General features: G+C 38.7%; 1 protein-coding gene across 3 annotated transcripts in view; it reads right to left on the bottom strand.

The window, feature by feature from the left end:
• LOC148351453 (uncharacterized) overlaps positions 1-18891 on the bottom strand; it is a 41299-nt gene extending 22408 nt beyond the window's left edge. For all 3 annotated transcript variants that reach the window (XR_015852840.1, XM_088354100.1, XM_088354099.1), the window contains exons 1-4: positions 18691-18891; positions 11440-15328; positions 3173-3302; positions 645-1475 (exon numbers count right to left, since the gene is read on the bottom strand). Coding sequence is in view for 2 of the 3 variants with exons in the window: in XM_088354100.1 (XP_088210226.1) it covers positions 645-1475; positions 3173-3302; positions 11440-14782 (4304 nt within the window). In the remaining variant the exon portion in view is untranslated. The remainder of the gene's footprint in view (positions 1-644; positions 1476-3172; positions 3303-11439; positions 15329-18690) is intronic.
• Between the last annotated feature and the right edge of the window lie 7469 nt (positions 18892-26360).

Raw genomic sequence — 26360 nt, forward strand, 5'->3', positions numbered from 1 at the left:
TGACGAGTACATCTGTCAGTCATGTTCCTGTTCTTTAATTTCCTTTAGGGCAGGTCTGCTTTAGTAAACTGGGAGATTTTTTTTTTAAAAAGGGAGAGAAGCCTGTAGATAAGAAAGTCCAACTTGTGCTGAAGACCTTAGATTTGTTGGACCAGTTCATGTGTAGTTCATGGGTTGTGACATACGTTTATGAGAGCATTTCCGAACTGTAAGTGAACATGTTTGATCAGTCACATTGTAAGATTTTGCAATAGATTTATGAGAGTATTTCAGGACTGTAAGCGAGAATGTTTGACCTGTGTGTTTGAAAGAGTTTGATCAGTATGTGTGTAAAGCTTTGACAAAGATTTACGAGGCCATTTTAGTACTGGAAGTGAGCATGTTTGACCTGCGTTTATGAACACAAATGTTTGCTCATAGTGTTTTAAAAATGTTTGATCAGTACACATGAAAGCTTTAGACATGGGTTTTTTTCTACTTTCATTCATGAGAGCATTTAAGGTGCCAGTGTGAGAGCCAATCCTGAATTATGACTCGGACAGAACCCTAAAACCCACTGAATGTAGCAACTCAACAAAAGTTTTTTTTTTCTGTTGTTTTTTTTATTCTTGCATGTGACCTGAAAGAAAACCAAATCCACAAACCTGCCACTGTATGATGTTGATCCTTCAGGACCCAAATGTAGGCAAGCTGGGGCAGCTAAATACACAAAACTGTCCGTGCATAAGAAATCTCCTTCCTCCGGTTTGCAAGGGGCAAGGTGAGATAGCCTGGTCTCGGCCTCCAAGTTACGGCGCTCCAACTGTGTTTTCTGATGCTCAAGGAGTTGATGCATGCCCTTTAGCTGTACGTCTGGTGTGTCCGTAATGGTGGTAATATTTCCATGTGGACCTGGTCCGTCTGACACTGCAAGATAAACAAAACTATTTGGGTGGGCAAACGGATCAATATCACCACAGTCAAGTCCAGAGCTTCTTATTGGCTTATGATAAGTATCAACCGGGTTTTTGATTGATTTTTTCAAGGGAGATGGATGGAGCAACTGCTCTTTGGCAACTTGATTTTGCGGCCACATTGCTTCACACTGACTTGTGTCGGATTTTTTGGCTGGAGACTGATACATTGAGGGTATTCCTCCTTTTGTTTTATCTTCCCACTTTTCCTCATCGTTTGCTTTTGCTCGATTGCCGCAAATTTCCTCTGTGTTTTCCTTATCATCTATGGCGACGCTGAGAAGCGAGGGGTAGCACCATTGGAGTTCAGCACTCTCCTCCCTTCCCCATTCCTTCAAGCCTCCATCCTCCCCATCCTTATCCAGCGACGTGTTGCTGCTGCCCAAGTCAGAGCCACTGATAGGTTGATCGCTGTCTGAGCCGGCCCCTTCCTGGCTCTGATTGGACAGGGAGAGGAAGACGCCACTTGAGTCCGATTCCAGTGTTAGGTTGGAGTCTGGAGAGCTGTCCTCTTTACTGGGGCTGCAGAAAAGATTGTGAGATTGCTTAGCATTGCCTTGGCACTGCATTTGTGCACAAATATTTTTAACTATGTTGCTGTGGGTACAAGGTTTGATGAAAAAAAAAACTATTATTTGGCACTCTATATTGTACACTAAAAGTGTATAATACATGATTGGCAACCTTTTCTGTATCAAAGACCGGTTCAATGCCTGGCCCAAATATTAAGTTGGTAATAACAACAATAACATTATAATGAAAATAATAACCCTGAATGAACTGTGTAATCACCAGACCACTAGGAAAAGTGGACCAGTTGTTGCCTTTTGTGCGAGAACAGGAGAAAAGGTCATCGGTGTCCCTCTCATGCCCCTACTTCAACCTACCTCCATCAGGGAAAAGACTGCAGTCTCTCAGAGCTAGAACCAGCAGGCTCAAAGACAGTTTCTTTCATCAGGCTGTCAGGACTCTGAACACTTTCCCTGCCTTACCCACTCCCACCTCTCCTGCTAAATTTTTGCAATATTGTTTCTACTTCCGGCTATACTCTGCACATTTTCTCTGAAATGTATCTGAAATGTGCCTTTTTATTGCACGTTTGCACGCCGGGAATAGAAAGTAATTTAATCCGTGCTGTATGTTGTGCATACAGCATATTTGACAATATTGTATTTCACAATGATGGGTATCATTTTTGTTGTGTACAATGACAGCATTGAGCAAAATAGAAATTAAGGACTGTTAAAAACATTATCCCCCTATGTAGAATCAATATTGAACAATTCACCAACAAAAAAAGACCATGTGTGTGTTTATTTTTTAAATTGCCATTATGTAAAGTCAATTAGCACAGGCTGACAAATAAATAAAGGGGTGATCTCCATATTGGCTAACTCAGAAATAAAATAAAACATCCTGCAATGGATGCAAATGACACAACTCAGGGGTCAGGAACCTTTTTGACCAAATTAGCTATAATAGCAAAAAATCTTTATTATTATTATTATTATCATTATTGTTATTATTATTATTATTATTATTATTATTATTATTATTTATTTTTATTTTTTTAAGAGAGAACACAAATTTCCGCCAAAACCGCCAAACCTTCTCTCTAGAGAAAATCAAACTTTTCTGCGCATTTTGTTTCACCGTGTGATGTGAGATGAAATTCATGAAATAAGAATATTGCCAGAGCCTCTATCTCATATCAACAAATATACCACTTTGAACTTGGCTGGCGTTTCTGGCTGTTTTTCTGTGGGTTTTCATCATAAAGTGTTTCAACAGTTGTTTAATGAGCTTCCATATAAAGGATCCCTTAGTGACATAAGGCCAAAACAGGGTCTGTTGGTGAGACACCTTTACTGTAAACTGTAGTGGGGATAATGCTCTTTGAATACTAGATTGAACCATTCTTGCTAATAGCGCTACATAAGCTATGCGCGCACTTGCCTCGACTCCGCTCTAGATGATATTTGCATGAGTGGGATTTTATCTATGAGCTATATGACTCATGAAAAGAGTCATATATGGGTCGCGAGTCGTAGGTTCCCGACCGCTGACTCGACTAATGTTTGTTTAATAATTAGGTTCCAAGAATGAATTAAGTGAAGTTGGATTGGTCAGTGTGGTTAACTTCACTGGTAATTGTAAGAAATGTAAGCCTCTTGTTAAAAGACATGTAAATCAAGTGATGTACATCAACTGACACTAACCTTGTTCCCAAAGTGGAGGTCCCTGCAGGAGACTTTAATGACCACCCAGTAATATCTTTGTCTCTGTCCTCAGTCACTGGTAGGACAATAGAGCTGAGTTCAAGGTTGACCTGGAACCTAGTCCCAACTCCTAGAAGACAGCACACCGTTTGGAGTACTCATTTATTTATTTATTTATCTATTTATTTATAATTGCAGTCAAACAAAAGCAGCTGACACATTTGTGTGCTTCAAAACTGGAAACGACATACTTAGTAGAAGGAGAGTTAATCGGTGACATCAGTGACATCATTGGCCCAAAATATTAATTCATCGAGTCCGGAGTCCAAAAAAACAGCAACAGTAAAACCAAGATAAATTTATTTATTTATTTATTTATTGTGTTTTGTTTTTAACAGTTTGACTGTTTTTAAAGGGTCAGTGTGTACTACTGAGTGACTGTAAAAAAAATCACAATTTATGAAAATTAAAATAATAAGCCAAAATACACAAAGTATCATATAAAAATGCAGATTTTTAAATACGCAGGGTGAGAAATTATCATTTATATCACATGACCTGACCCTAACCTAAAAGTGCTGACATAATTGTCCGCCATCCTGCTGCTAAAGGTACCCAAAACCCTCAAAACGGCTGGCCCCAAAAAAGAAAAGAAAAGTAGAATGATGTTTTTTGGTCACTTTGAGGTTCCGTAGTTTGTATTCTTGCCTTAGACCTGTATATTAGAATGTTACCCATTTCATTCTTGCTTTATGGCACTCGCTTAATCAGCAACCTGCAGCTTTAGACCCGCCTGTGCTTCTTTAACGCTGCCCAAGGGTTTTTTCAGAAATGTTTGAAAACGGAAAAAGTTTGTTTTTGTGTGTGATGGTTTTATTTGGGAATAAGTATTAAATATTGACTAACTTTCATGTATGAATCACGCTTTATTTATTTTTAAAAAAGGTTTTTATAAGGCTTTTAATGTTTGAATAAATGAATATTTTAAAAATTTTGGGTTGCCAACCTCTGCATTACACCATACATACATACATACATACATACCATACCATGGTCAAATAAGACACACTGTCCCTTTAAGGAAACAGTTTGGAGGATCGGACATGCATGATTGTAGATGGATATGTGAATAACAAACAGAAAATGTTATTTTTTGGAAGCAAATTCATATATTTTTTTAAAAGTTTCCATTTTATATACTGCAATGTGTAAATCATATCTATTATTATTAAACAGACAAATGAAAATGGAATTTGAAATGTGCTATAACCTAGGCACAATACTGAAAATTCAATACCATGATTCTTTGTCATACACATACACAATTTCAAAAACATTGTCCTTATAAAAAGTCTGACTTAAGTTGAGTTTTATTGAGTTTTTTGTATCTTATTTGATTTCAATTTTCATTCTTTTGAGTTAGTTTTTTGGTTTAAAGCATGTATAAAAAAATATCGAAGTGTTTCACTGTCTATTGTTTTGGGGTTCCTTTAAAGTTATTTCCCTTTAAATTTCCCTTTATTTTCACAAGAAATTAAAAGTGAACGTCTTAGCTGTATTTCGACTTTGCGCTGGTATTCCTCGACACCACCATTACCATCCAGAAACAAAACGCAGACTTTTAAAGTGTGCAGGTGGCCGGTGCAGCAAAGATGGGTTGCTTGTTCATACAATGTTTGAATGTATCCTTTCATATCGGTACCTTCCCAGCCATGGTCTTCAACTTAGTCAGTCCTTATCTTATCATACAACCATCAAAATCCAGCTTTGTTCAGTTATAACAAATATGTATTGTGAAGATATGACTTCCTTTTTTTGCCGGTTTAAGTTTCAGTTTCCATTTTGCCAATCCACACCCCTTTCCTATAAAACTGTGATCAACCATTTTACAATGCCTTTTGTGTGAAAACGGTCTCATGATCAACCGGCTCAGTATATACTGTTTTATTTTATTTTGTAACTTTGTAATACAAGTCCTCAACTGAACTGCTTTGCTTTAGCTCTTCTTCTGAGTCAAATTACTTAGTCCGAATCCCTGTAGTTGAACACGGAATGCCAACAACAGTTTATTATTTGCACTCTCTCAATTTGCAAGTAGTTCGTATGCTGAGAAAGTGTGAGCACCCATTGGTCGTTATAAGGCACCTCAAACATACAGCCTGTGGGACCAGTTAGATGACTTAATCTGGCCCGCCATGAATTTCTGAGTATGTAAAAAAATTAAGTGAGTCTCTAGTTCAGTGGTTCTCAACTGGTCTGACTTCAGGACCCACTATTCCACCCCAAGGACAAGCTGCAACCTGAATCAAGAAAAAAATTCCACTTCTCAAATGTATCAAATGAAAGGATTGTTCAATTAAAGCAGAGATAGTAGACAACAATCACCGTTTTTTTTTTTCAATAACAAAATGGCCAGTAAAACCACTTCAAGTACCGTATATACTTGCATGTAAGCCTGCATCGCATATAACCGACCCCCCAAAACTGCTTTGAAAAAGCCACACAGTAAAATAATTTCATATCCAAAATATTAATAAAACATACCTAAAAACAATAACTATTTAATCATGTAGACAATAAAGATAAATAAACTGGTAAAAGGGTAGAAATATTTACCACTTTTAAACCATTTACTTTACCTTTTAGCAGTGTTTCAATGGCAGACACTCATACACAAAATCACAATAAAATGAGATGCAGTCTCAAACACAATTGGGACGGCGTTGATTGACTGAAGACGAAGAAGAGATCGAGCAGGGCATTTTTACCATTTACTGTTATAGGGTGTTATTGACCCTCTGTTTTTCATCTTCATTATTTGGCCAAGGAAAAGGCCCAAGACTCAATTTCAGGTTCAGGTTGAGAAACACTGCTCCAGGTCATTTCTATCAAAAGTCGTGGTAAGTTGGTTTAGGTGTAAAACTGCTTCCACTCAACTTAAAATAAACCAACTAACACATTAAATGCTAAACATAAAGATCTTTGTTTCCCCATTGTTTGTGAGCAAATGTGTTTGGAAAAATCCCTTGTCATCCGTGATCATAATATGTAGGGTTGGTTACTAATGTAGTCTGAATGATAAAGCATCATACTGAAAACAAAGCTAACAATTTGGATTTACATTATTTTCCAGACAGTCTGGATCCATCCCCAGAACCGATCTGAGTTTAACATCCCTGGTCGACATTAACAAAACTCTCACAAAACAGATTGCTGAAATTGCCCAGAAGCACGTCAAATTAAAGGAGATGAATAGACAGCACCGAGATGGCGATTTAAAAACTAACTAACAAAACAAAAGGATGTCTCCCAGATCAAATAAAAAGAGACCTACTCAAAAGGATCGAGAATCAATGCAAATTTGTGAAGAACTGAAAACAGATCTTAAGTTGGATTTTTCCCTATTTTTTCTGCAAATGACAATATAGCAAAACTGCCGGAACACATCAGAAGGACAACAAAGTACAATTAGGATCTATGTCACAAAGGAAGTTTATGGAGAACTATGAGTGTTTTAACCCTGAAATTGGGGAAAAGCTGAGTTTTCGGTTTCATAAGGCAGGGTAACTCAAACCAGAGAAGGATGGGTAACTTAAGGTTTCACAAAGAGAGATCACTTGAAATCATTTCCACCAGTTACCATAGTGACAGTGCTTAAAGGAACCGTAAGTTTGCAATAGCAAAGAAAGTTGAGGGAACAAGATGGAAATATACTCTTGCGAACTGTAGGGTCTATGTGACACCAGATGGAAAAAACTGCAGAGATGCAGTGGGCGGGGGACACCATGAACTAGTTGCCAGCCAGTCGCAGGATCCACAGAGACATACAACTTCTTACTCATTCACACCCAGGAACAAATTGAACCAGCCAATTAACCTGACAGGCATGCTTTTAGAATGTGGGAGGAACTGGAGCGCCTGGAAGAAACCCACGCAAGCACAGGGAGACTGCAGTAGGTGGAATCGAACTCTGGACCTTGGCACCGTGGGACCTTGGCACCGTGGGGCTGCGCACTAACCACCCCCCAAGATGAAGTTACACACACATTATGTCACACTGGATCTGGTTAGCTCGCAATATATTATGTATGATATGAGGAAATATGTGGGTAGTGTGAATGGTTAGGGTGGGTTTTGAAAAAGTAACTGATGCAAACCACTAAATTACAACTGTAACTACTAAACAATGTTTAAATATAAGCCATTTCATATCACATACAGTGGTAAATACAAAAAAACAATTAAAATATAAAAATAATATTAATAGCACGGCGGCGCAGTGGTTAGCGCTTGTGTGGCACAGTTCATGTCATGGGAACCTGTCGTGGGTTCAAATCCAGCTCCAGACTCCCTGTGCGGAGTTTGTATGTTCTCCCCGTGCTTGCGTGGGTTTCCTCCGGGCACTCCGGTTTCCTCCCACGTTCCAAAAACATGCATTTCAGGTGAATTGGCCGGTCCAAATTGTCCCTAGGTGTGAATGAGCGAATGAGTTGTCTGTCCCTGTGTGCCCTGCGATTGGCTGGCAACCAGTTCAGGGTGTCCCCTGCCCACTGCCCGGAGATGGCTGGGATGGGCTCCAGCCCCCCCGCGACCCTAATGAGGATAAGCGGTACGGCTGATGAGATGAGATGAGAAATAATATTAATAATTATTTTGACCTGCCACTCAACCTGCGCTCCGCAACCCTACTTAGGATAAGCACAGCAGATAATGAATTTATGGATGGATGCAGGACCGGCCCAAGCCTTCATGGGGCCCTAAGCAAAATCAGATTTGGGGCCCCCTATTGCTTGATAATTTGCATACCTACTAGAACTCTTTCCATGTTCTACTCAAGGGGTGGGCAACTATTTGGAGTCGGGGGACGCATGTGATATGGTATGCCTCTTTTGAAATAGATTAGTTTCATCAAATTTGTTTTGAAACGACCACAATTTGAGCAAAATAGTATATTAGGTCCTGGTTTTGAGCACTCGATTTTATATTTAGTTTTGAGGTATTACTGTAGGGTTTTTTTTAGTTTTTTTTAGTATTTCTGAAGTCGGATTTTTGGGGAAGTTACGTAGTTTTTTGTAGTTTTATTTTTGTACTATTTTTGTAATATTTCTGAAGTAATTTTTATGTAGTATTTCCATAGTAGAACTTTTTTTGTATTTCTGTAGTACTTTTGTTGTATTTCGAAAATATATTTTGTTGTTGTATATCTTTAGTATTTTCGTAGGATTTTTTTATTATTACAGTAGTTTAATGATTATAGTATTTTTGTAGTATTACTGTAGTATTATTTTTTTGTATTTTTTACTATCTCTGTTGTATTTCGTAGTATTTCCATATGAGAATTTTGTTGTATATTTGAAGTATTTCTGGAGTATTTTTGTTCTACAGTGTTACTGTAGTTTTATTTTTGTAGTATTTTGTGACATTTCCATAGGGAAATTTTTGTAGTATTGCTGTTGGTGTAATTTGCAGTATTTCTGTTGTAAAAATCTCTTGTAGTAGTATTTTTGTAGTAAAATTTCTCTAGTAGGTTTTTATATTATAGTATTATGTATATATATATTTATTTAGTCTTTCAGTAGAAGTAGAATTGATGTATTTCCAAAGCAGTATTTTAGTAGTATTTTTGTAGAATTTTTGTCGTCATTCCATAGTACTATTTTTGTCATATGCCTTCAGTATTTTTGTAATATTACCGTAGTTGTCTTTTTTTGTAGTATTTTTGGAGTAAATCATTATGTAGTAGTACTTTGTAATATAGTATTACTGTAGTAGTATTTTTGTAGTAATTCTATACTATTTTTTTATTTTCAGAATGAATATATGAGGTCCCAGTTTTTAAGCACTAGAATTCATATTTAGTTTTGTAGTTATGTTGTAGGATTTTTGTCTTATTTCTGTAGAAGTATTTTTGAGTGGACACACAAATTGACAATGGGGACAATGTTGGCAGCAAAAAGTTAACCACTGTTGGTAGCCCCCTAGTGGTTGCGGGGCCCTAAGTAGCCGCTTAGCTCGCTTATGCCTTGGGCTGGCTCTGGATGGATGGTTTACTACTTTGAGTCACCAGATGGTCAGAAAGCAAACTCGGTAGATCAGATTTGACCAAGTCCATAACCAAGATGTGACCTATTACATTACAACCAAAAAAACTGAAAATTGAACTCTCAGAGTTCATGATAAACTGAAACTTTGGCCTCCAATTGGTTCATTGACGATCGTTATCAAAGGGACACCACATAATACTTGACCCAATCAATGCTGCAGTATTGTGTACTGCAACAAAGCACAAGGAATAATACAAACTACCGAGAGTCAAAGTTACCAAAATGCACCATTCTTCTTCTTTTTTTTTACCAAGCCTTTTACCGAGGTTTTTGTTTTTGGGGCGTATTCACAGGATGTCTGCTACCTCTAGGCAGCGGCGGGCTGTGCAATTTACACCAATGCCTTCACTCCGGTCTGAATTAATGATGTGTCGTTTGCAGAAAAAGGGGCAATATTAGCCAGTTTGTTTGTGAATGAGAAATTTTTTCCAGGGATTCTGAGTTGCTGAAATCAAATTTGTTGGATATAAAAATGCTTGAATTGGTTTGTATTTTATTATGTTGTACATTTGTAAATATTTTAAATCATGTGTCCTGTGGTTTTCATTCAATGCCTTTTACATAACAAATGTAAATTTTCTTCTTGTATTACATAGTTTATTTGCTGATGGACTGAATAGTCAATATTTTCAGTAACATTTTGTTGTGTAGATTTCAGAGATTCTGAGTTGCTTGAAGTTTAAGTTGAAGTGGCGTAGAATAAAAAAATTCGAAGTTTACATGAAGTACACAAGACTGTGACATCATGTGGTAGAGTGAAGAAATAAATGCCTCTATAATTTAGTAGAGTAATGGATTTTTTTTCAAAACGATTCATTCATTTTGTTCATAATGTTACATTATAATTAGGAACACAGAATGTCCCTACATACAAACGTTTCAGATACCTGAACGTGAAAATATTGCCTCTAGTTACAAAGGCGTTTCAGTATACGAAGTAAAAAATACAATACAAAAGGCGCTGCTGTTAGATGCCCCCAGAGTTTCCTAAATGTAAACAATTTGTCACTGCTTCAAATCTACCCTGCAACCCAGTGTGCATCCGTTATCCCAGCATTCTTTTCGTGTCATCGTCACAGATCAGAGATCAGAGACAAGAAGGAGGAGGGGTTTTGGCAACATGGCAGGGAGGAGGATGCAGCCGAAATTCAAATTAAACGCATTATAGCAAAGTTCCATGAAGTCTCAGAATTTGTGGAAATGAATCACCCAGAAAATGTGATGACAAGTCGGGTTATCGCTACGTCTGCCTCATGCAAGATAGAGCTCAGTGGAGGGCCTTTAGAACAGGTTGGTTATCTGAAGGAGTTTTCCAAACTGGACTTTAAATCAAAGTAGATTAATTAATTAAAGGACAAAGAAAAACAAAAGAAGTTATCCAATGCTTTTATTCAAAAGTAGCTGCACATACTTACTTTTACGTAAAGGTAATACGACAACATTGTAACCCTTACGTTTTCTATGCAACAGTCTGTTTTTTATATGTTTTTGATGCCAATTTAAATGATGAACAAGCTGAACAGTTGGAGAACATGAACTTCACTGCACGTCACTATTTTGTTTATTTCTCAATACTTGACGTAAACATAAATTAAGCCTATTAACTAGAACAAGTTTTTCTTGGAATTTTTGGTTACGATACGTAACAATATGTTCCATCCCAAAAGGCGCTTTTCCACTACATGGTTCCAGCCTGCCTTGCCTTGCCTCACCTCGTCTCTTTTTGGTTTTCAATTATGAAAAAGCACCTGATTCATGGTACCTGACACTACTGTTTTTTGTATCACCTCTGTCGAGGTTCCAAAACACTGCTTCGGGAATAATTTGTGACGTCAGTCACTGCCGACCACTGATTGGTCAGAGAGGATCTTTCCCCTCCAGCTTTAGTTGAAACTAGCTGCCAATGTGTGTCCGCTAGGAAGCTAGGCCACGTAAATAACCGCACAAGCCGGTGTTGTGCCTCATACTCTTTTGCAAAATCAGACTCCCCTTCATGTGAAACTATGCTTCTGACAGAACGTGTGTCGCTAACGTATGATGGAATATTGACCGACGTGATTTAAAAAAAATAAAAAGCTGGAGGCAACCCAATCGCTAATATCCATGATCACGACGAGTTATACATAAGTACATAACTAATAAGACAGCATGGGTTTTTCTCACCTGTCGAAACGGAGCCTTTCTCTCTCTGCTGCCCAGGTTGTGCTTGGCACATGTCAAACTGCTCCTTTTGGGACTCCAGTGATGTTCGGTATAAATCCTGGGTGTCCCCGTGGCTCTGTGACAGATCTAGGTGCTCCAAATCTGAATCCAGCTCTCTCGATCTCTTCTCCAGCTCGATCAAGCTGAGCTCTGAGGCCGCAGAGGAGGAGGGATAGGAGCCGCCGAAACCCACCGGGGGCCGAAGAAGAGGCCAACGTTGCAGAGAGCCAGTTAAAGAATCGTTATCCCCTTCTGAAGTTTCCCCTTTCTCCCAGCCATCGTCCCAAATTGTGTTGACCATCTCTAGCACTGAATCCCAACTCTCAGGCTTGTGGTGTTCCTCAAAGAATCCTCCAGTATCTCCTTGGACCACACCACCTTCATTCTTTAGATGTGGAACCATCTCTGCTGTGTCAGGCTGTTGCTTTTGTTTTCCATCATCAGTTGTTTCACCCGTTACTTCATGATACCTTTCTGTTAATATTTCTTTGACTTTGCCGCCAGTCTTCTGAAATTTTCCTTCAGAACTTATTTTGATCTTGTCCAGTTCTAGTTCATCAATTAGTTGATTCCTATCCGTAGCCTTTGCCTTTACTATAATTTCTTTATTTTTGTCCTCCTCCCCTTTTTGATCTTTTAAATCTTCCTCATCATCGCCTTGTTTCTCTTTGGTCTTACATCTTTGAGGTTCTTCCTGGTCCCTGTAGACCCTCCAGTGCTCCAGGTTCTGCTCTTTCAGGGATGCCCTCCCCACTAAATTAGCTCCTTGCATATTGTCTTGATGGGAAGGCTCTCTAAGTGAGGACCGGCCTGTAAAAATGGTAAAATCAGTCAAAAGTGGGTTTTCTGAATGATGGCCTGGACGGAAATGAAGATGTGAATGAGGGCGGCGCTTCTCTAAGGCGGAGATGACCGACGGAAGCGGTGGAAGGATCGGGAGGTTGTGGATTGCGCCACCTTGTCGAACAGTTCTCTTTCGGACCATGACTCGACGAGGCCAGGTGAACTCAATGCCTTCGGCAGGCGTAGTTGATTGCAAATCTGCAAGACCTTTGCTAAGTCGTGGGCTAAGCACCCCAGGTCTCATACCCGTGGCGGTTCCAGGGCGTGACCTGGAGGTGGACTTTGAGGATTTTGACTTGTGACTTTTGGAACCTTTTCCAGAATGGCTGGTTTTTACTTTTTCAATATCCACATGTGCTCTCGGAGCTTGTTCCAGTGGGATATTTTCAGTTTTCTCTTCTTTCTCTTCATTTGTCTGGGTTTTTGTTTTGCTGTTGTTTTCTCTAACGATGCTTTCAGCATTACTTTCAATTTGTATTTCTTTACCGAGTCCGAAAAATGGCACTGCCTCATCCTCATGCGACGACTTGGCTGTTGTCTCTCTTTCAGGTTCACTTTGTAATATTCCAGTTGTGTCTGCAGTCAACTTGTAAGCAATAGTGGTTTCTTTTTCAGTTGGATTCTCCACTGTTTTCGGACTTTTTCTCATTTTGGACTGTGTTTCGGTATCTAGCTTCGTAGTCAAATCTTTGAAAGTTCCACTATCATTTTTCTTTCCTGGCATAGCTCCATTGTCTACATTATATAAAGCAAATTGTGGAGCATCTGAGATCTGGTCTGGTTTAGTGACGCGTGTTCCTATTTTTTCTTCAACCCTTGTCGCTCCCCTTTGTCCCTCGCTATTTAGATTTTTTTGTACTTGGTTTTGTACTTGTAATCCTGATTCTACTTTTCCTTCCAAATCTCGCCCTCCTACTCTTGTTTTCACCTGTGAGGCCATTCTTTTTTCAGAGCCATTTTTAAAACTAGCCTTGGATCCATGCTCATATTTGTTCCAACTTCCAAGCTGTTTTTTCCCATGCACACCAGTCATAATGTCAGAATCAGCCATGCTTGTACCTCCACTGACCATCCTTGGTCCACTAAGCTTGCTTTCAACTAATCCTGCACTCATATTCACACTATCATTTCTAGAAACCACAGCCCCAGCCTTAGAATCTGAGCCTACTTTTGAACCAGCTCTGTTTCTACCCACTGCGCCAGTGCCCATTCTTGGTGCACCGCTTGGTGACGGTGAAGGCGAAGGCGAAGGCTGGGGAAGTAAAAGTGGGGTTGTGTCCAAGACCTGTTCAGGTTCTAAAAAGACAGAATCTCTATCTGAATGGAGAGGAACTGGTTGGTTATACCCAAACGTCCCAAAACTTGTTTCCATTCTCTCCCTTTCTCTTGCTCTCTCTCTCTCTAGTCTTCCCCTCTCTCTTTCTCTTTCCCACTCTCGCTGTGCCCATCCTCTTTCCATCTCCCGCTCCCTCTCCCTTTCCCACTCACGTTCTCGCTCACCACATCCCCACCCACTTTGATCCCTCAGATCCTGCTCAAGGTCATTAGCAGACAGTTGGACCAGGGGGTTTCTGTAAGGGGAACGCCTAAGTTCGTGAGGTGGTGACATCCTTAGACTTTGGCTTTGCGAGTAATGCCTGGGTTGAATCACATGAGGAGGTGAACATCGCAAACTTTGCGTTTGACTTGGACGAGGCTTGGCAGGTGAGAAAAAGACTGGCGTATGGTAGCCAGATGAAAGAGGAGAGCCCGAAAAAGGGGATATGAGGGGGGATGTAAGGGAAGGAGATGGTCTTCCTTGATGAGAATAATGTGTTGGGTTCAAACACCCCCCTCCTTGGGCCATCATTTCATTTCTTGTGATGTCCAAACACTCCATATGTTTTGTAGGTGTGATAACTTTCCAGGAGTGACGGCCCTCCCGACTCTTTGAACTGTCCCCATGATGGGGATGATAGTGGTGGTGCTGTTTCTTGGATGATGACGAAACCCCTGGTGCTGAGAATGTGGAGACTGCTGGGGAAACTGATCGGTTGAAATGTCCAGGTGAAGGGCAGCCACCCACATCAGTATCCTGAACTCCGATTTTTAGGGAATCATAGACTGCCCTTTCGTCAAGGCGGCGAACAAATGAAGGGTTTGGAGTTAGTGAGCGAGCCTGGGAGTCAAACATTTCAACTGGAGATCGGCTAATACGTAGGGAGTCACTCGGACAGTAGCTGAAGCTCCCTTCCCCTCCAGCATCTCGTCGCGTGGATCCTCCAAGATGGTGATGGTGGCTGTCAATTTGTTGATTGATACACATGGTATCATAAATAGAGCGTTGCGGTACATAGCCGTCAACGTATCCCCCTTCCATCATCACATCTCGACCTCTCACTACCCTTTCCCCGATGGCATGTTTCTCCAGGCAACATGAGCTCTTCCTGAAACAGCCTGGGCGACTGAGTGGTTTTCCCATGTTTCGTTGAGAATGAAAATGTGGGATGGGTGGATGGGAAACACGGGAGAAGTTTGAAGGGTCAATTGTGAAGACTTTTGTTGACTAGGTTCAAAGAATTTTGAGATTATAAATCGCAGTATGCCCAGCAGCAGACAGAAAAGAAGCCAAATGGACACAGTTAAAGGAAATTACTGGTGTGGTAAAAGCAATTGTTTTATCCAGCTTTCTTTACAAAACTTCAGTTGATAAGAAAGGTCCTTCAAAAATATCCCATGACCTGAAATATTAAAAACAAAAATCGGGAATTATTTCGTCATAAATGATTTTAGATTATCCCTTATAGTTAGTTCAGAATATGTAGACTTTGTAAGTCCAAACTTATTATTCTTTGCCAACTTGGGAATCTTAAAAAGGTTCTCTCCCTCTGACGTCTCTTCCAGTTTATCCTGAATGTTTTTTATGGCGCCAGTTGTGTCTAAATCCAGTGAAGAGTTAGGAAGGGAGGATTTCTGCAGTCAAAGCTTCCTTTAAGTCTTGCTCTATTTGTTGACTTGAGTCGTCCATCTGCAGAAAACAAACAAGGAAATGATGCTGCTCAGAATGACAAGTGCACACAGTCAAATATTTTTAACTGATCAGCCTGTGGTTTAAAGTTGAGAAAACCTTTGCTTAAATCAGTGGTTGGGGGCAGGGCTCTGTCAAGGTGGGAGAGGGCGCATTTGATTCCGGTCATTTTTGTTTTAACTTATCCAAGATAAAGTGCAGCTGCACCTCCACTACTTTAGGGCGCAGTGGCGTTCTCATTGGCAGAGTGTTTTGCTTACATTTAGCCTTCACGCATTGCATTAAGCACATATTATAAGAATTGAGTATAAAGTTCAAACATGAAGTGTTGCAGGCCCTCCCAAAAAACAGAAAAAAAATATCAACACAGATGCGGACACAGGCGAAGAGAGATGGGGTAAAGAGAGAAACAAAAGTCTCCTACCGAAAGCTAGGACGAGGAAGTTTGTCGAAGCAAACGTAGCACTTCACTGAGACCATGGAGGAGGACGAGCAAAGACCAGTGTGCTTGCTATGTTAAAAATGTTGGCAGCGGACAGCACAAAGCCATATAAATTAAGCTGTAACTTCAAGACATTACAACCTAATCACTCTGATACGTTTTTTTTTTTAAAAAGAAAATGTGCCGAGTGACGTAGATTTGGCATGGATGCATGTGACGCGTTACCAGAAAGATAGAGCAATCAATGTATTTTCCACACCAATATAATGTGATTACTTTGTAAATGAATGTAAATTTTATTTTACATTTAGTTTGTAAAAAATCTTTGGGGGTGGGGTTCACAAGAGGATTTCTTTATTCGAGCGGGCGTGACAGAAAATAATTTAGAAGCACTGGCTTAAATGAATAAATATTATTGATCTGCTAGCTTTTTAACTTGTAATAGTTACTAAAATTTGAGTAATGGATTTTTTATTTACTGAGAAATAACGTACAAAGGTCTTTGGTGTGGTCTCCAAAACCGATACCCTCATCTGCTAGTTAATGGAGAATGTTAAGACACTACTTCTTTTCCCAGTTGAGTGACAGCAAAAGCCTCCTAGGCAAAATACATTTGTGCAATTAAATACTATAAAAATCCGAGTTCACGGAACCCTTAACCGCCAAGCTCGAGGTGTGTCTTGGGCAAGTACAGCATGGAAGGGCCTATCACTCTCCAGGGCTTTGCTCCCCCACATGAAACATGTTTTCATGGTTACCAGTAGCAGGAGAAGCCCCCTGATCTGACTCAGATACAGCACCTTCATCATCTGGTCGCCATAGTTTTTAGGTGTAAAGCGTCATCCTGCTCTCTAGAAATATTCCGGACCGCAGCAAATGACCGGAGAAAAAGCATTTTGCTCCGCAATGTTGAGTATCACACACAAAAAAAAAGATTTAAACTAAATGTATTTCTGCTTTTAGATAAATTGACTTAACAAGATCAATTCACACAAGCATACATTTTGACTTCATTCATGATGAATAACATTCTAGTGGCTTTTGGTAAAGCGATAATTGCTAAATGTTTTTAAATGTGAAATTTGGTCCTGATGCAATACACATTTATCCAGCGGCCCAGGCTGACCAATTTCCACATTTGCCATTAATAACATTTTAATTGAGCAATTATTAAAACCAGTTGCGTTTTCAGGCACATAAAATATGCAGTATGAATCTAATTTTCTTTCAATTGCTCAATGCCTTTCAAAAGTCCCGTTAGATCAAAATGAGAATATTGGAAAGCAAAAAAATACTTAAAGGGACAGTGTGAATTATTCAACCCCTTGATGTTGCTATACAGTGTAGTGCAACCAAAAACTAGTGCTTCGAAAGCACAATGAAGAATACGAATTGAGGTGACTCAAAGTACGCAAAACACTTCAGTTTACTTTTAATTTTTTTGCCTAGCCTTTTTGATTTATTTGGGGAACCGTAGCAGCAATATGTCAGCTCCCTTTTGGTGAGGCTCATGTCATGTAAAATTGTGTTAGCTTCTCAACCAATTTATTAATTCATACTAATTAATACTATTAATTAATACTAATTAATATTAGTAATTGTTCCTGTGTTTAAATAGACATTCTTTTTTTTAACGAGTAAAGTTTCATTTTACTACTAGCAGGCACTAAATAATACATACTGTTGCTTCAAGTGTGACACATCAATATTTATAAAATGATTTATTCATTCATTTATTTATATGTACAGGTAGTTTATATAAAAAATGCAGTAATTTATATAAAAGGTCATAATGTAATCGCAAAAAGAAAAGTAGTTGTGTTTCTGCCTGGGGGATATTATCTGTTGAAAGTAACAGATAAATAGATAGAGAGAGAGAAAGAGAGAGAGAGAGAGAGGGAGAGAGAGAAAGAGAGAGAGAGAGAACGAAAGAGAGAGGGGGGAGAGAGAGAGAGAAAGCGAGAAAGAGAGAACGAAAGAGAGAGGGGGGAGAGAGAGAGAGAAAGAGAGAAAGAGAGAGAGGGACAGAAAACAAAAGGGATAGATAGATAGATAGATAGATAGATAGATAGAGAGAGAGAGAGAGAGAGAGAGAGAGAGAGAGAGAGAGGGAGAGATAGATAGATAGATAGATAGATAGATAGATAGATAGATAGATAGATAGATAGATAGATAGATAGATAGATAGATAGATAGATAGATAGATAGATAGATAGATAGATAGATAGATAGATAGATAGATAGATAGATAGATAGATAGATAGATAGATAGATAGATAGATAGATAGATAGATAGATAGATAGATAGATAGATAGATAGATAGATAGATAGATAGATAGATAGATAGATAGATAGATAGATAGATAGATAGATAGATAGATAGATAGATAGATAGATAGATAGATAGATAGATAGATAGATGGATAGAGTTTCATCTCTTCATCGCATATTTTCTTTATGTTTTAAAATCTTTATAAATGGTTCCCTTTTCTCTACTTCTGCATCCCTCCCTCTGATATATTCGTTTCGTTTAAAAATTATTCTGCATGGTTCCTATTTCTATCATCCTGCATCACTCCATCACGTACCATCTTTATGTTTAAAAAACTCTTTACATGGTTCCATTTTCTCTCCTCATCATGCATCCCTCTATCAGATGTATTGTAATGTTTACAAATCTTTCTGCATTGTTCGCTTTTCTCTCTTCCTGGATTACTCCATCACGTACCTTCTTTATGTTTAAAAAACTCTGCATGGTTCCCTTTTTTCTCCTCCTGCATCTCTGTCATCACTGCTGCTGCCACCTGCTCAATTTCCTCCCCGTCAGTAGAAAACCTCATCAATGTGCACGGAGTCATTTCGAATCCCGTTGTGCGATTGTATTATTCCCCTCATGCAAGCACAATTGTTTTTCCTTACCAGAAATGCGTCTGTGTCGTGCGTCTTGATGCATCCTACATCTTGATCCGTGCCGTTTATTTTTACCCTTTAACGTAGTTGTACTGTTCTCCTCCTCTCTCTGCTGTGAATCATGCCTTCTGTCGAAGGAAGCGAAGGGCTTTTTTTAATGGGGGGGACAAGCACGCTCTCTGCCAACCAACACACCAACGCAAGCCCTCCTCCTCTTCTCTCTCTCTCATTCTCTCTCTCTCTCTCTCTCTCTCTCTCTCTCTTTCTCTCTCTCTCTCTATCTTCTCTCTGCTGATAGCGGAGATGGCTGATTCTCAAATCAGCATCTCCCCTCCCTCCCATTTACACTCCAGATTAAGGAATGGAAGATCTACAGGCAAACTTTTCGTATTTAGTTTTTCATAATTCATCTTTCAAAATCATTTTTCTCTCCTCAAGTGAACTTTTGTGACGTAATTTCTAATTTACAGTATCTATCTATCTATCTATCTATCTATCTATCTATCTATCTATCTATCTATCTATCTATCTATCTATCTATCTATCTATCTATCTATCTATCTATCTATCTATCTATCTATCTATCTATCTATCTATCTACCTATCTATCTATTTGTCTGTCTGTCTGTCTGTCTGTCTGTCTGTCTGTCTGTCTGTCTGTCTGTCTGTCTATCTATCTATCTATCTATCTATCTATCTATCCACTCTCACTGATGTCTGATCTCTCCTCTCTCTACTTATCCATAACACAATGTATATCTCTCTTTCTGTCCCTTTGTTCTCTCTGATCTCTATCTATAACTCTATTTTCCATCCACCAATATATTTCTTCTCTATCAATATATTTCTTCTCTGTCTATAGCTCTCTTCCAGCTATCTATATTTATCTACTTTCAATTTATCCATATCTCTATCCAACGTATATCTCTATTCTCTCTGTCTGTTTATATCTCTCGAACGATCTCTTTTCATTTCTGTCTCTCTATCCATATCTCTCTATCTGTCTCTCTATCTATACCTCTATTTCTGTCTCTATCTATACATCTATTTCTGTCTCCCAAACTACAACTCTCTGTCACTCTACACAGTATATCTTTCTTTCTTTCTGTCTCACTATCTATATTTCTACTTCCGTCCCTCTAACTATTTCTTTCTTTCTTTCTCTCTATCTATATCTCCACTTCCTAACCCTCTTTCTATCCCGTTATCTACCAATCCAATGGTTCTCTCGTTCCTACTTGCATAGCCCTCTCAGCTTGCCCTCTTCCTCCCACTCACCACCCTAGCATTAATGCAACACGCATCACTGTGGAGGCGGCAAGTGAGAGAGCAGCAGCAGCAGCAACATCATTCACACGGAAACGGTCGACACCACCGGTCTCATTTGATTGGCAATGATAACTGATACAGATTTGACTGCATACCAGGCGCTTAATGATAAACTAGTCATTTGGGATGAATGCTCAGGGACAAACTACAAAAAAATGGCATTGTAAGAATATAAACATAATATTAAAGTTAGCATAAGGGTAACTTGGCAAACAAATACGAGAATTATGTAATGTTATGCTGACATTGATCTATTCCTATTGGTTATCGTGGTGGATTATTACAAGTCGGACCTAAGAACCTGTCCCCTTTATAAACAACATCCAGCTAATGCTGCCTGCCCGTGTGGGGTTTGCATGTTCTCCCAGTGGCTCCGTGGGTTTCCTCCAAGCACTCCGGTTTCCTCCCACATTCCAAAAACATGCATGTCAGGTTGATTGGCTGGTCCAAATTGAGCGAGGGAGTGAGTTGTTTGTCCCAGTGTGCCCTGCAACTGGCTGGCAACCAGTACAGGGTGTCCCCCGCCCACTGCCTGAGGATAGCTGAGATGGGTTCCAGCCCCCCAGCGACCCTAACGAGGATAAGCTGTGCAGATAATGGATGGGATACTGAAGTTTCAAACTTCAGACAAAACAATCAATTAATCAATCTTTTTTTTCCATCCTGGTCCGGCCCCTCTGCTAATTTTTTTCAACCCAACGCTACCTGCATCTCACAAAGTTTGCCCACCCCTGCTCTCCGGAAACTATCTCGTAAGGTATCAGAGAATGTGAATTACTTAAAGTTGCAAAAAACAAATGTTATCCATTTTCAAGATCAACTGAAATATTGCGAGTGTTTTGTATTGATAGTTATGGTGAAAACTCTAATATCTTATCTCCTAATATTAAAATATCATGGAAAAGTATACGAGTAGGCTGTAAGCTGCAATCGGCAATGCTAAAGTAATAAAAGGTTTGCTGTTCAGGAGGCTTTTACCCATGTTCAGTGGCCCATTTTCGATCTCTTGGGTATTTAACCCTTTTGCAGTCCGTCTCAGTCTACCTGAGGGGATGCGCATACCACCCACATTTCATGTTGGTCAGAGCAAGCCAGCTAGATGTAGCCCAGGGGTCTCCTACCAACTGCATATGATATATCTTATATATATATATATATATATATATATATATATATATATATATATATATATATATATATATATATAATTAACATATTAATCTTTTCTCCATCATGTCATAATGGGGTGTTGCGTGGTGATGCAGCACCCTCAACAAACCGACCCGGTTGCCAGTGACTGACCAATTCATAAAGATGTACTTATCCAAAGTCACAGCTGAATACTCTCAAGCAATTCTGCTGTTTGTTTTGTGCCTTTACTCCATCCTGTGGCAGTTTGCGGCGAGTGAACCTACATCAGGGTTAAATGGTAAATGGTCTGCATTAATATAGCGCTTTTTCAAGTCACTGAAGACCTCCCAAAGCGCTTTACAATGTGCTTCACACTTACCCATTCACACACACACTCACATACCGATAGCAAAAGTCAGCAACTTAAAGTGTGATGATACAGCCATTGACTTCCAACCACTCAAAATGTTCAATGGCATCAGACCTATCCATAAAATCTTTTTCATTTGGTTTCCAACCTTTTTCAAGCTGAGAGCTTATTTTTGTTATTTTTTTAGCGCAAAGGGTACACAGTTTGATATGTATTTGAAAAATGACTTATCACAATATTACTATGTTGTTACTGTGTTATAACTAGCTTAATAAATGGAAGTAGAGTTAAATACAGACAGTCCCCTACTTACGACTTACGAAAAATGGTAGATACGAAAAATAAATTCGGGATGTCGAAAAACATCTGGACACTGCTGTAAATTGGATTTTGTATTGTGTGCACATTTTTACAAGTAGAGACATTACTGTAGTGCTTCTTTCACCCGCTACTGAAGTCCCCAGCACCTCGAAGAAGAAATCCGGCTTCCTCTTCCTCGTTCATGTGTAAACATACTATACTGTATCTCCAGCGCGCTAAGAACTTTGACATTTTTATTGTTTAATATCTCGTGCATCAATTCGATATGGTTGGTGTAAAGTGTAAAGAAGAAGCGAGCCGTTTCTTTTGAAATTAAAGTGAAATATGAAAGCTTGATGCGGTTAAGAAAATGGTTGGATCACTTTCTTTCATTTACTCTCTACTATGAAGGAGCCTCTTGAAACCCATCTTCCAAAAGTAAGTTAAACTCAACTTTATTTATCTTTATAGAGCATTTTATTTTATGAAATGTTTGTCTTTTAGTACAAAACAATACAGGTGACTTATACAAGCCTTAAACATACTTATATAAACCTTACACATACATTCCAAAATATAGTACTGAAGCAACTTACGAAAAAATTAAACTTACTAACGATCGTCCAGGACCTATCCCGTTCTTAAGTAGGCCAGCGAGCCGATAGGAAAATCTGTTTGATCGATTTAAATGAAAATGTAGCTACTAGCTTACTAGTACCAAGCTAAATGTAGCTTCTCTCCACTAATAGTGGAGATTGCTGATTCTCAATTTAGATGGATAGGCCTCTACTACTAGCTATCAGAATTGACTTATATAGCTTTATATAGTAAACTAACTAACCAAGTTTTTAGTTTATATTGTGAGTTAGCTAGATAAATACAGTGGGCAGGCAAGTAGGTGGATCTGTTTCTACTATTTGAGATGAAAATGTAGCCAATAGCTAGCTGTTAGCTAGTTATATTTAGCTTCTATCTAAATCTCTCTCCAATCATAAAAATTGAGTTAAATATATACAGTATATGGCTTTATATCAGAGATGTCTAATCTTTTTCGAGCTGAGAGATACTTTTTGTTACTCATTAGCCCAAAGGGCACTCCATTTTATATGCATTTGTAAAATAACAACTTATCATGTTATTACTATGTTATTACCAGGTTACTTATTGGAGGTATAGTCTGTTTAGACAAAAATAATCATTTTACTGCAAAAACAAAACTGGTAAGCTGTTTTCAGGACAGATCTGCGGCCACCTCAGCTGTCATTGGTGGGCACCCAGGGGAGTCTGTGGGCACCACGTTAGAGATCCCCGCCTTAACGCATGACTGTAAGAATTTTTTTTTTAATCTTTGCATAGGACATTATACTTGAAACAAATAAGCTAAAAGTTCAATACTAGTCTTGAATCAGGATTTGTTTTTGTTGTTTAAATTGAAAAAAAAGAGAAAAAGCAAACCCCTATTAGATTTTTTTTTTAATTTGTATGTGTTTTCAAAGGCATAGTGTCTTATATAATTGACCAATAAATGTCACTGTATTGTGTAGTGCAACCGAAAACAAGTGCTAACCCTAACCCTAAAGGAGATTCCTAACTACTGATACTAAAAAAAAGCCCAACATTTTTGTTTTCATTTTTTGTCCAGTCTTTGCCAAGAAAAAAAAGGGAAAAAATATAAGAGAAAAGGGAAAGAAAATGGGAAAAAATGAAAGGGAAAAAAAGGGGAAAAGGATAAAAGAGGAAAAAGGGAAAAAATAAAAAGAGATAAAAAAGAATAAAATAGCAAGAAAAAATTAAAAGGAAAATATTAAGAAAAAATGAAACAAACGACAGGTTTTTGAGGGTACCCGTAGCAGCAAGACGTATGACAATAATGTCAGCTCCCTCCAGGCGAGCTTCGTGCCATGTCGAATTAATGCAAATTTCTGGACCTACCAGTATTTTACAAATACATAAACTGTTATTCAAATAAGTTGTTTAATTTAAGGTGGGTGGACCCAACAGAGGGGAAGAATACGAGGAAAACGTGCTCAAAATAAGGATGGTATTCATTAATAAAACCAGGAACAAAGAGACAAACAAAGTAATGAAATGTCCCCAAAAAATTAAACCTGAAAAAGTCCAAACTAGAAACAAAGACTGAAACCCGAAATGGAAAATAAAAGGAAAAAAGTAACAAACTAACAAGTGCGCACTAAACTACTGACAAACTGTGCAAATCAGAAATAGGGGGGAAAAAAACAAATGAGATAAAGCATTGGCAGTGGAAATTAAATGAACAGATTAGACAAGCTGTCCAAAATGTTATTACTTTAAACCTATTTGTTTAGTTTCTCCTCTGATTGCATCCGCTGTTGAACTACACACAGTATTTTGCATGCATGTGTGGTCAAACCCACCCACATGAAACAAGTGTTTAGACTGTACAATTGCTTCCTGTTTAAACATCATACCTGTCAACCTGTACGTTTTTGCCGTACAAAGTACGTTTATCATGCATTTTAAGACTTGTACGACGTACAAGAAAATCTGTACGGAAAAACACAAATTTGTCAATTATGGGTACCATCCGGTATACACCCACTATCACGAAACGGCAAATCAATCAAGTCATACCAGTTCGCTGCGGTAGCCTCTATCTCGGTAAAGTTTTTTTTTTTCCCTTGCAAACGAAGCGAGCGGTTTGATGCTACTGTGCGCATGCATCTGCCGCCTCGGATTTCATGTGGTAGTTATGTAGTGAAAGGAAGTCCGTCTCTTTTTAGAGAACCGGCTTTTTCGCCTCAACTCATTAAAGAAAGCCGGCTCTTATACGGCTCACTTGTTTTGATGCTGTCAGGGGACCGGACCAGATCGGAGGCAGGAGGCAGGAAGGGGGAACTCATTCGCGTTAACGATCAGATACTTGTATTAAGGAAATAAAAGTCGTCCAACACTCAGGGACAAAACAAAACAAAAACAGGCTTACAGGCAAACAGGAACTAAGACTAGGGATACTCACAAAACAGGCTTTTACTCAAAACGTGCAAACACAGGTTTCCTCCGAATCAAACAAAACAGGACAGAGCAAAACAGAACAGAAAATGCAATGAACCAGCAACCCGCAATACCCAAAACCCACCCTTAAGAAGCCCACACGCAAATTAGACGATCTGCTCCAGCCGGTGCCCAGGAGGCGGGGCCAGCCGGTCGCCACGGCGACCATGCTGGACATGACAGATGCATTATACTACAAATCATTATTGTTGTATAAAGAAGTTAGTATAAAAGGATCAAATGAAAAAAGACAGGTTTGTGGTTATCCCTTTAATCAGTATATTACCAACAATAATTTAATCCAGAAAATGAATTAATAATTTGAATAAGAAAATTCCACTTAATTATATTTGCATGTGTAACCGCGGTGTACTTGTCCCACCAAAGATCCACATTCACGCTGGACTGGATGATGAGGTTTTTATTACAGTTACTGCAAATGGATGAGTCACAACATTAGCTTTTTCTGCTGGGTTTGATCTCTTTGATCTCTTTGTAGTTCTCTCTAGTAAGACTAACAACAAAGCATATCAAAGAGCTTTCTTTTCACTTTACAGAAAATACATTTTAGAATATCACAATACATTTTTTCATCTTTACATTTTAACAAGATACTTTTAACAAGAGATCGTATAGTGGATTTTTAACGTTTACAATGAATTCAACATGTTTTTCTTTAGTCTGAATTTTAACCAACATCATCCTTTTTTAATGTATATAAGAAAATAGAAATAAAAACAGTAATGAGTATAAAAATGGGTACAATTTACCTGCAAATGGATGAGTCACAACATTAGCTTTTTCTGCTGGGTTTGATCTCTTTGATCTCTACAAGGGGAATTCATATTTAGTAAAACAGAAACAAAACAAAAATAAACCTAAACAGCTTGACAATATCAATCACATTACTATGCATGGTGAGAGATTTGTCAGCTGGGGTTATAATGTTTAAAATTAACTTCTTTTGTGGAGCACCAAAAGATATGTCTTACCTTTGTAGTTCTCTCTAGTAAGACAAACAACAAACCCCGCCTCCTGGTCACATGTTAGAAGCCAAAACCAAACCCCACCCCATACCAGCAGATGGCACTGTTGGACTCAGCATTGCAGGACATTTACCAAAAACTATACACATATTTCAGCCGGAATTTCAATAAAACAAAAGTTATTATTACACCCGTTACACATGTATTTTTTCCTTCTACAGTGAACGTCCAAGCTACTTCATACATGATTCAAATTGAATCTTTTCTTCCGGCGCCGTCACGAATGGCAGCCACTCCAGCAGCTCCCGTGTTATTTTCGATTGTTCTCGATTGTTCTCAGCTCAGGGATGCTGCTGGAAATGTGAATTTCCCTTCGGGGATGAACAAAGTATCTATCTATCTATCTATCTATCTATCTATCTATCTATTTTTGAACTTTTTTTATAATAAACCTCATTCATGTCGAGCAAGTATCTTACAACACAATGTTGATAAACAATTTATATGATATAACGAAACACATGTACAAT

The sequence above is a fragment of the Urocampus carinirostris genome, chromosome 15 (assembly GCF_059441175.1).
Source record: "Urocampus carinirostris isolate Australia breed hairy pipefish chromosome 15, RoL_Ucar_1.0, whole genome shotgun sequence".
Lineage (NCBI taxonomy): Eukaryota > Metazoa > Chordata > Actinopteri > Syngnathiformes > Syngnathidae > Urocampus > Urocampus carinirostris.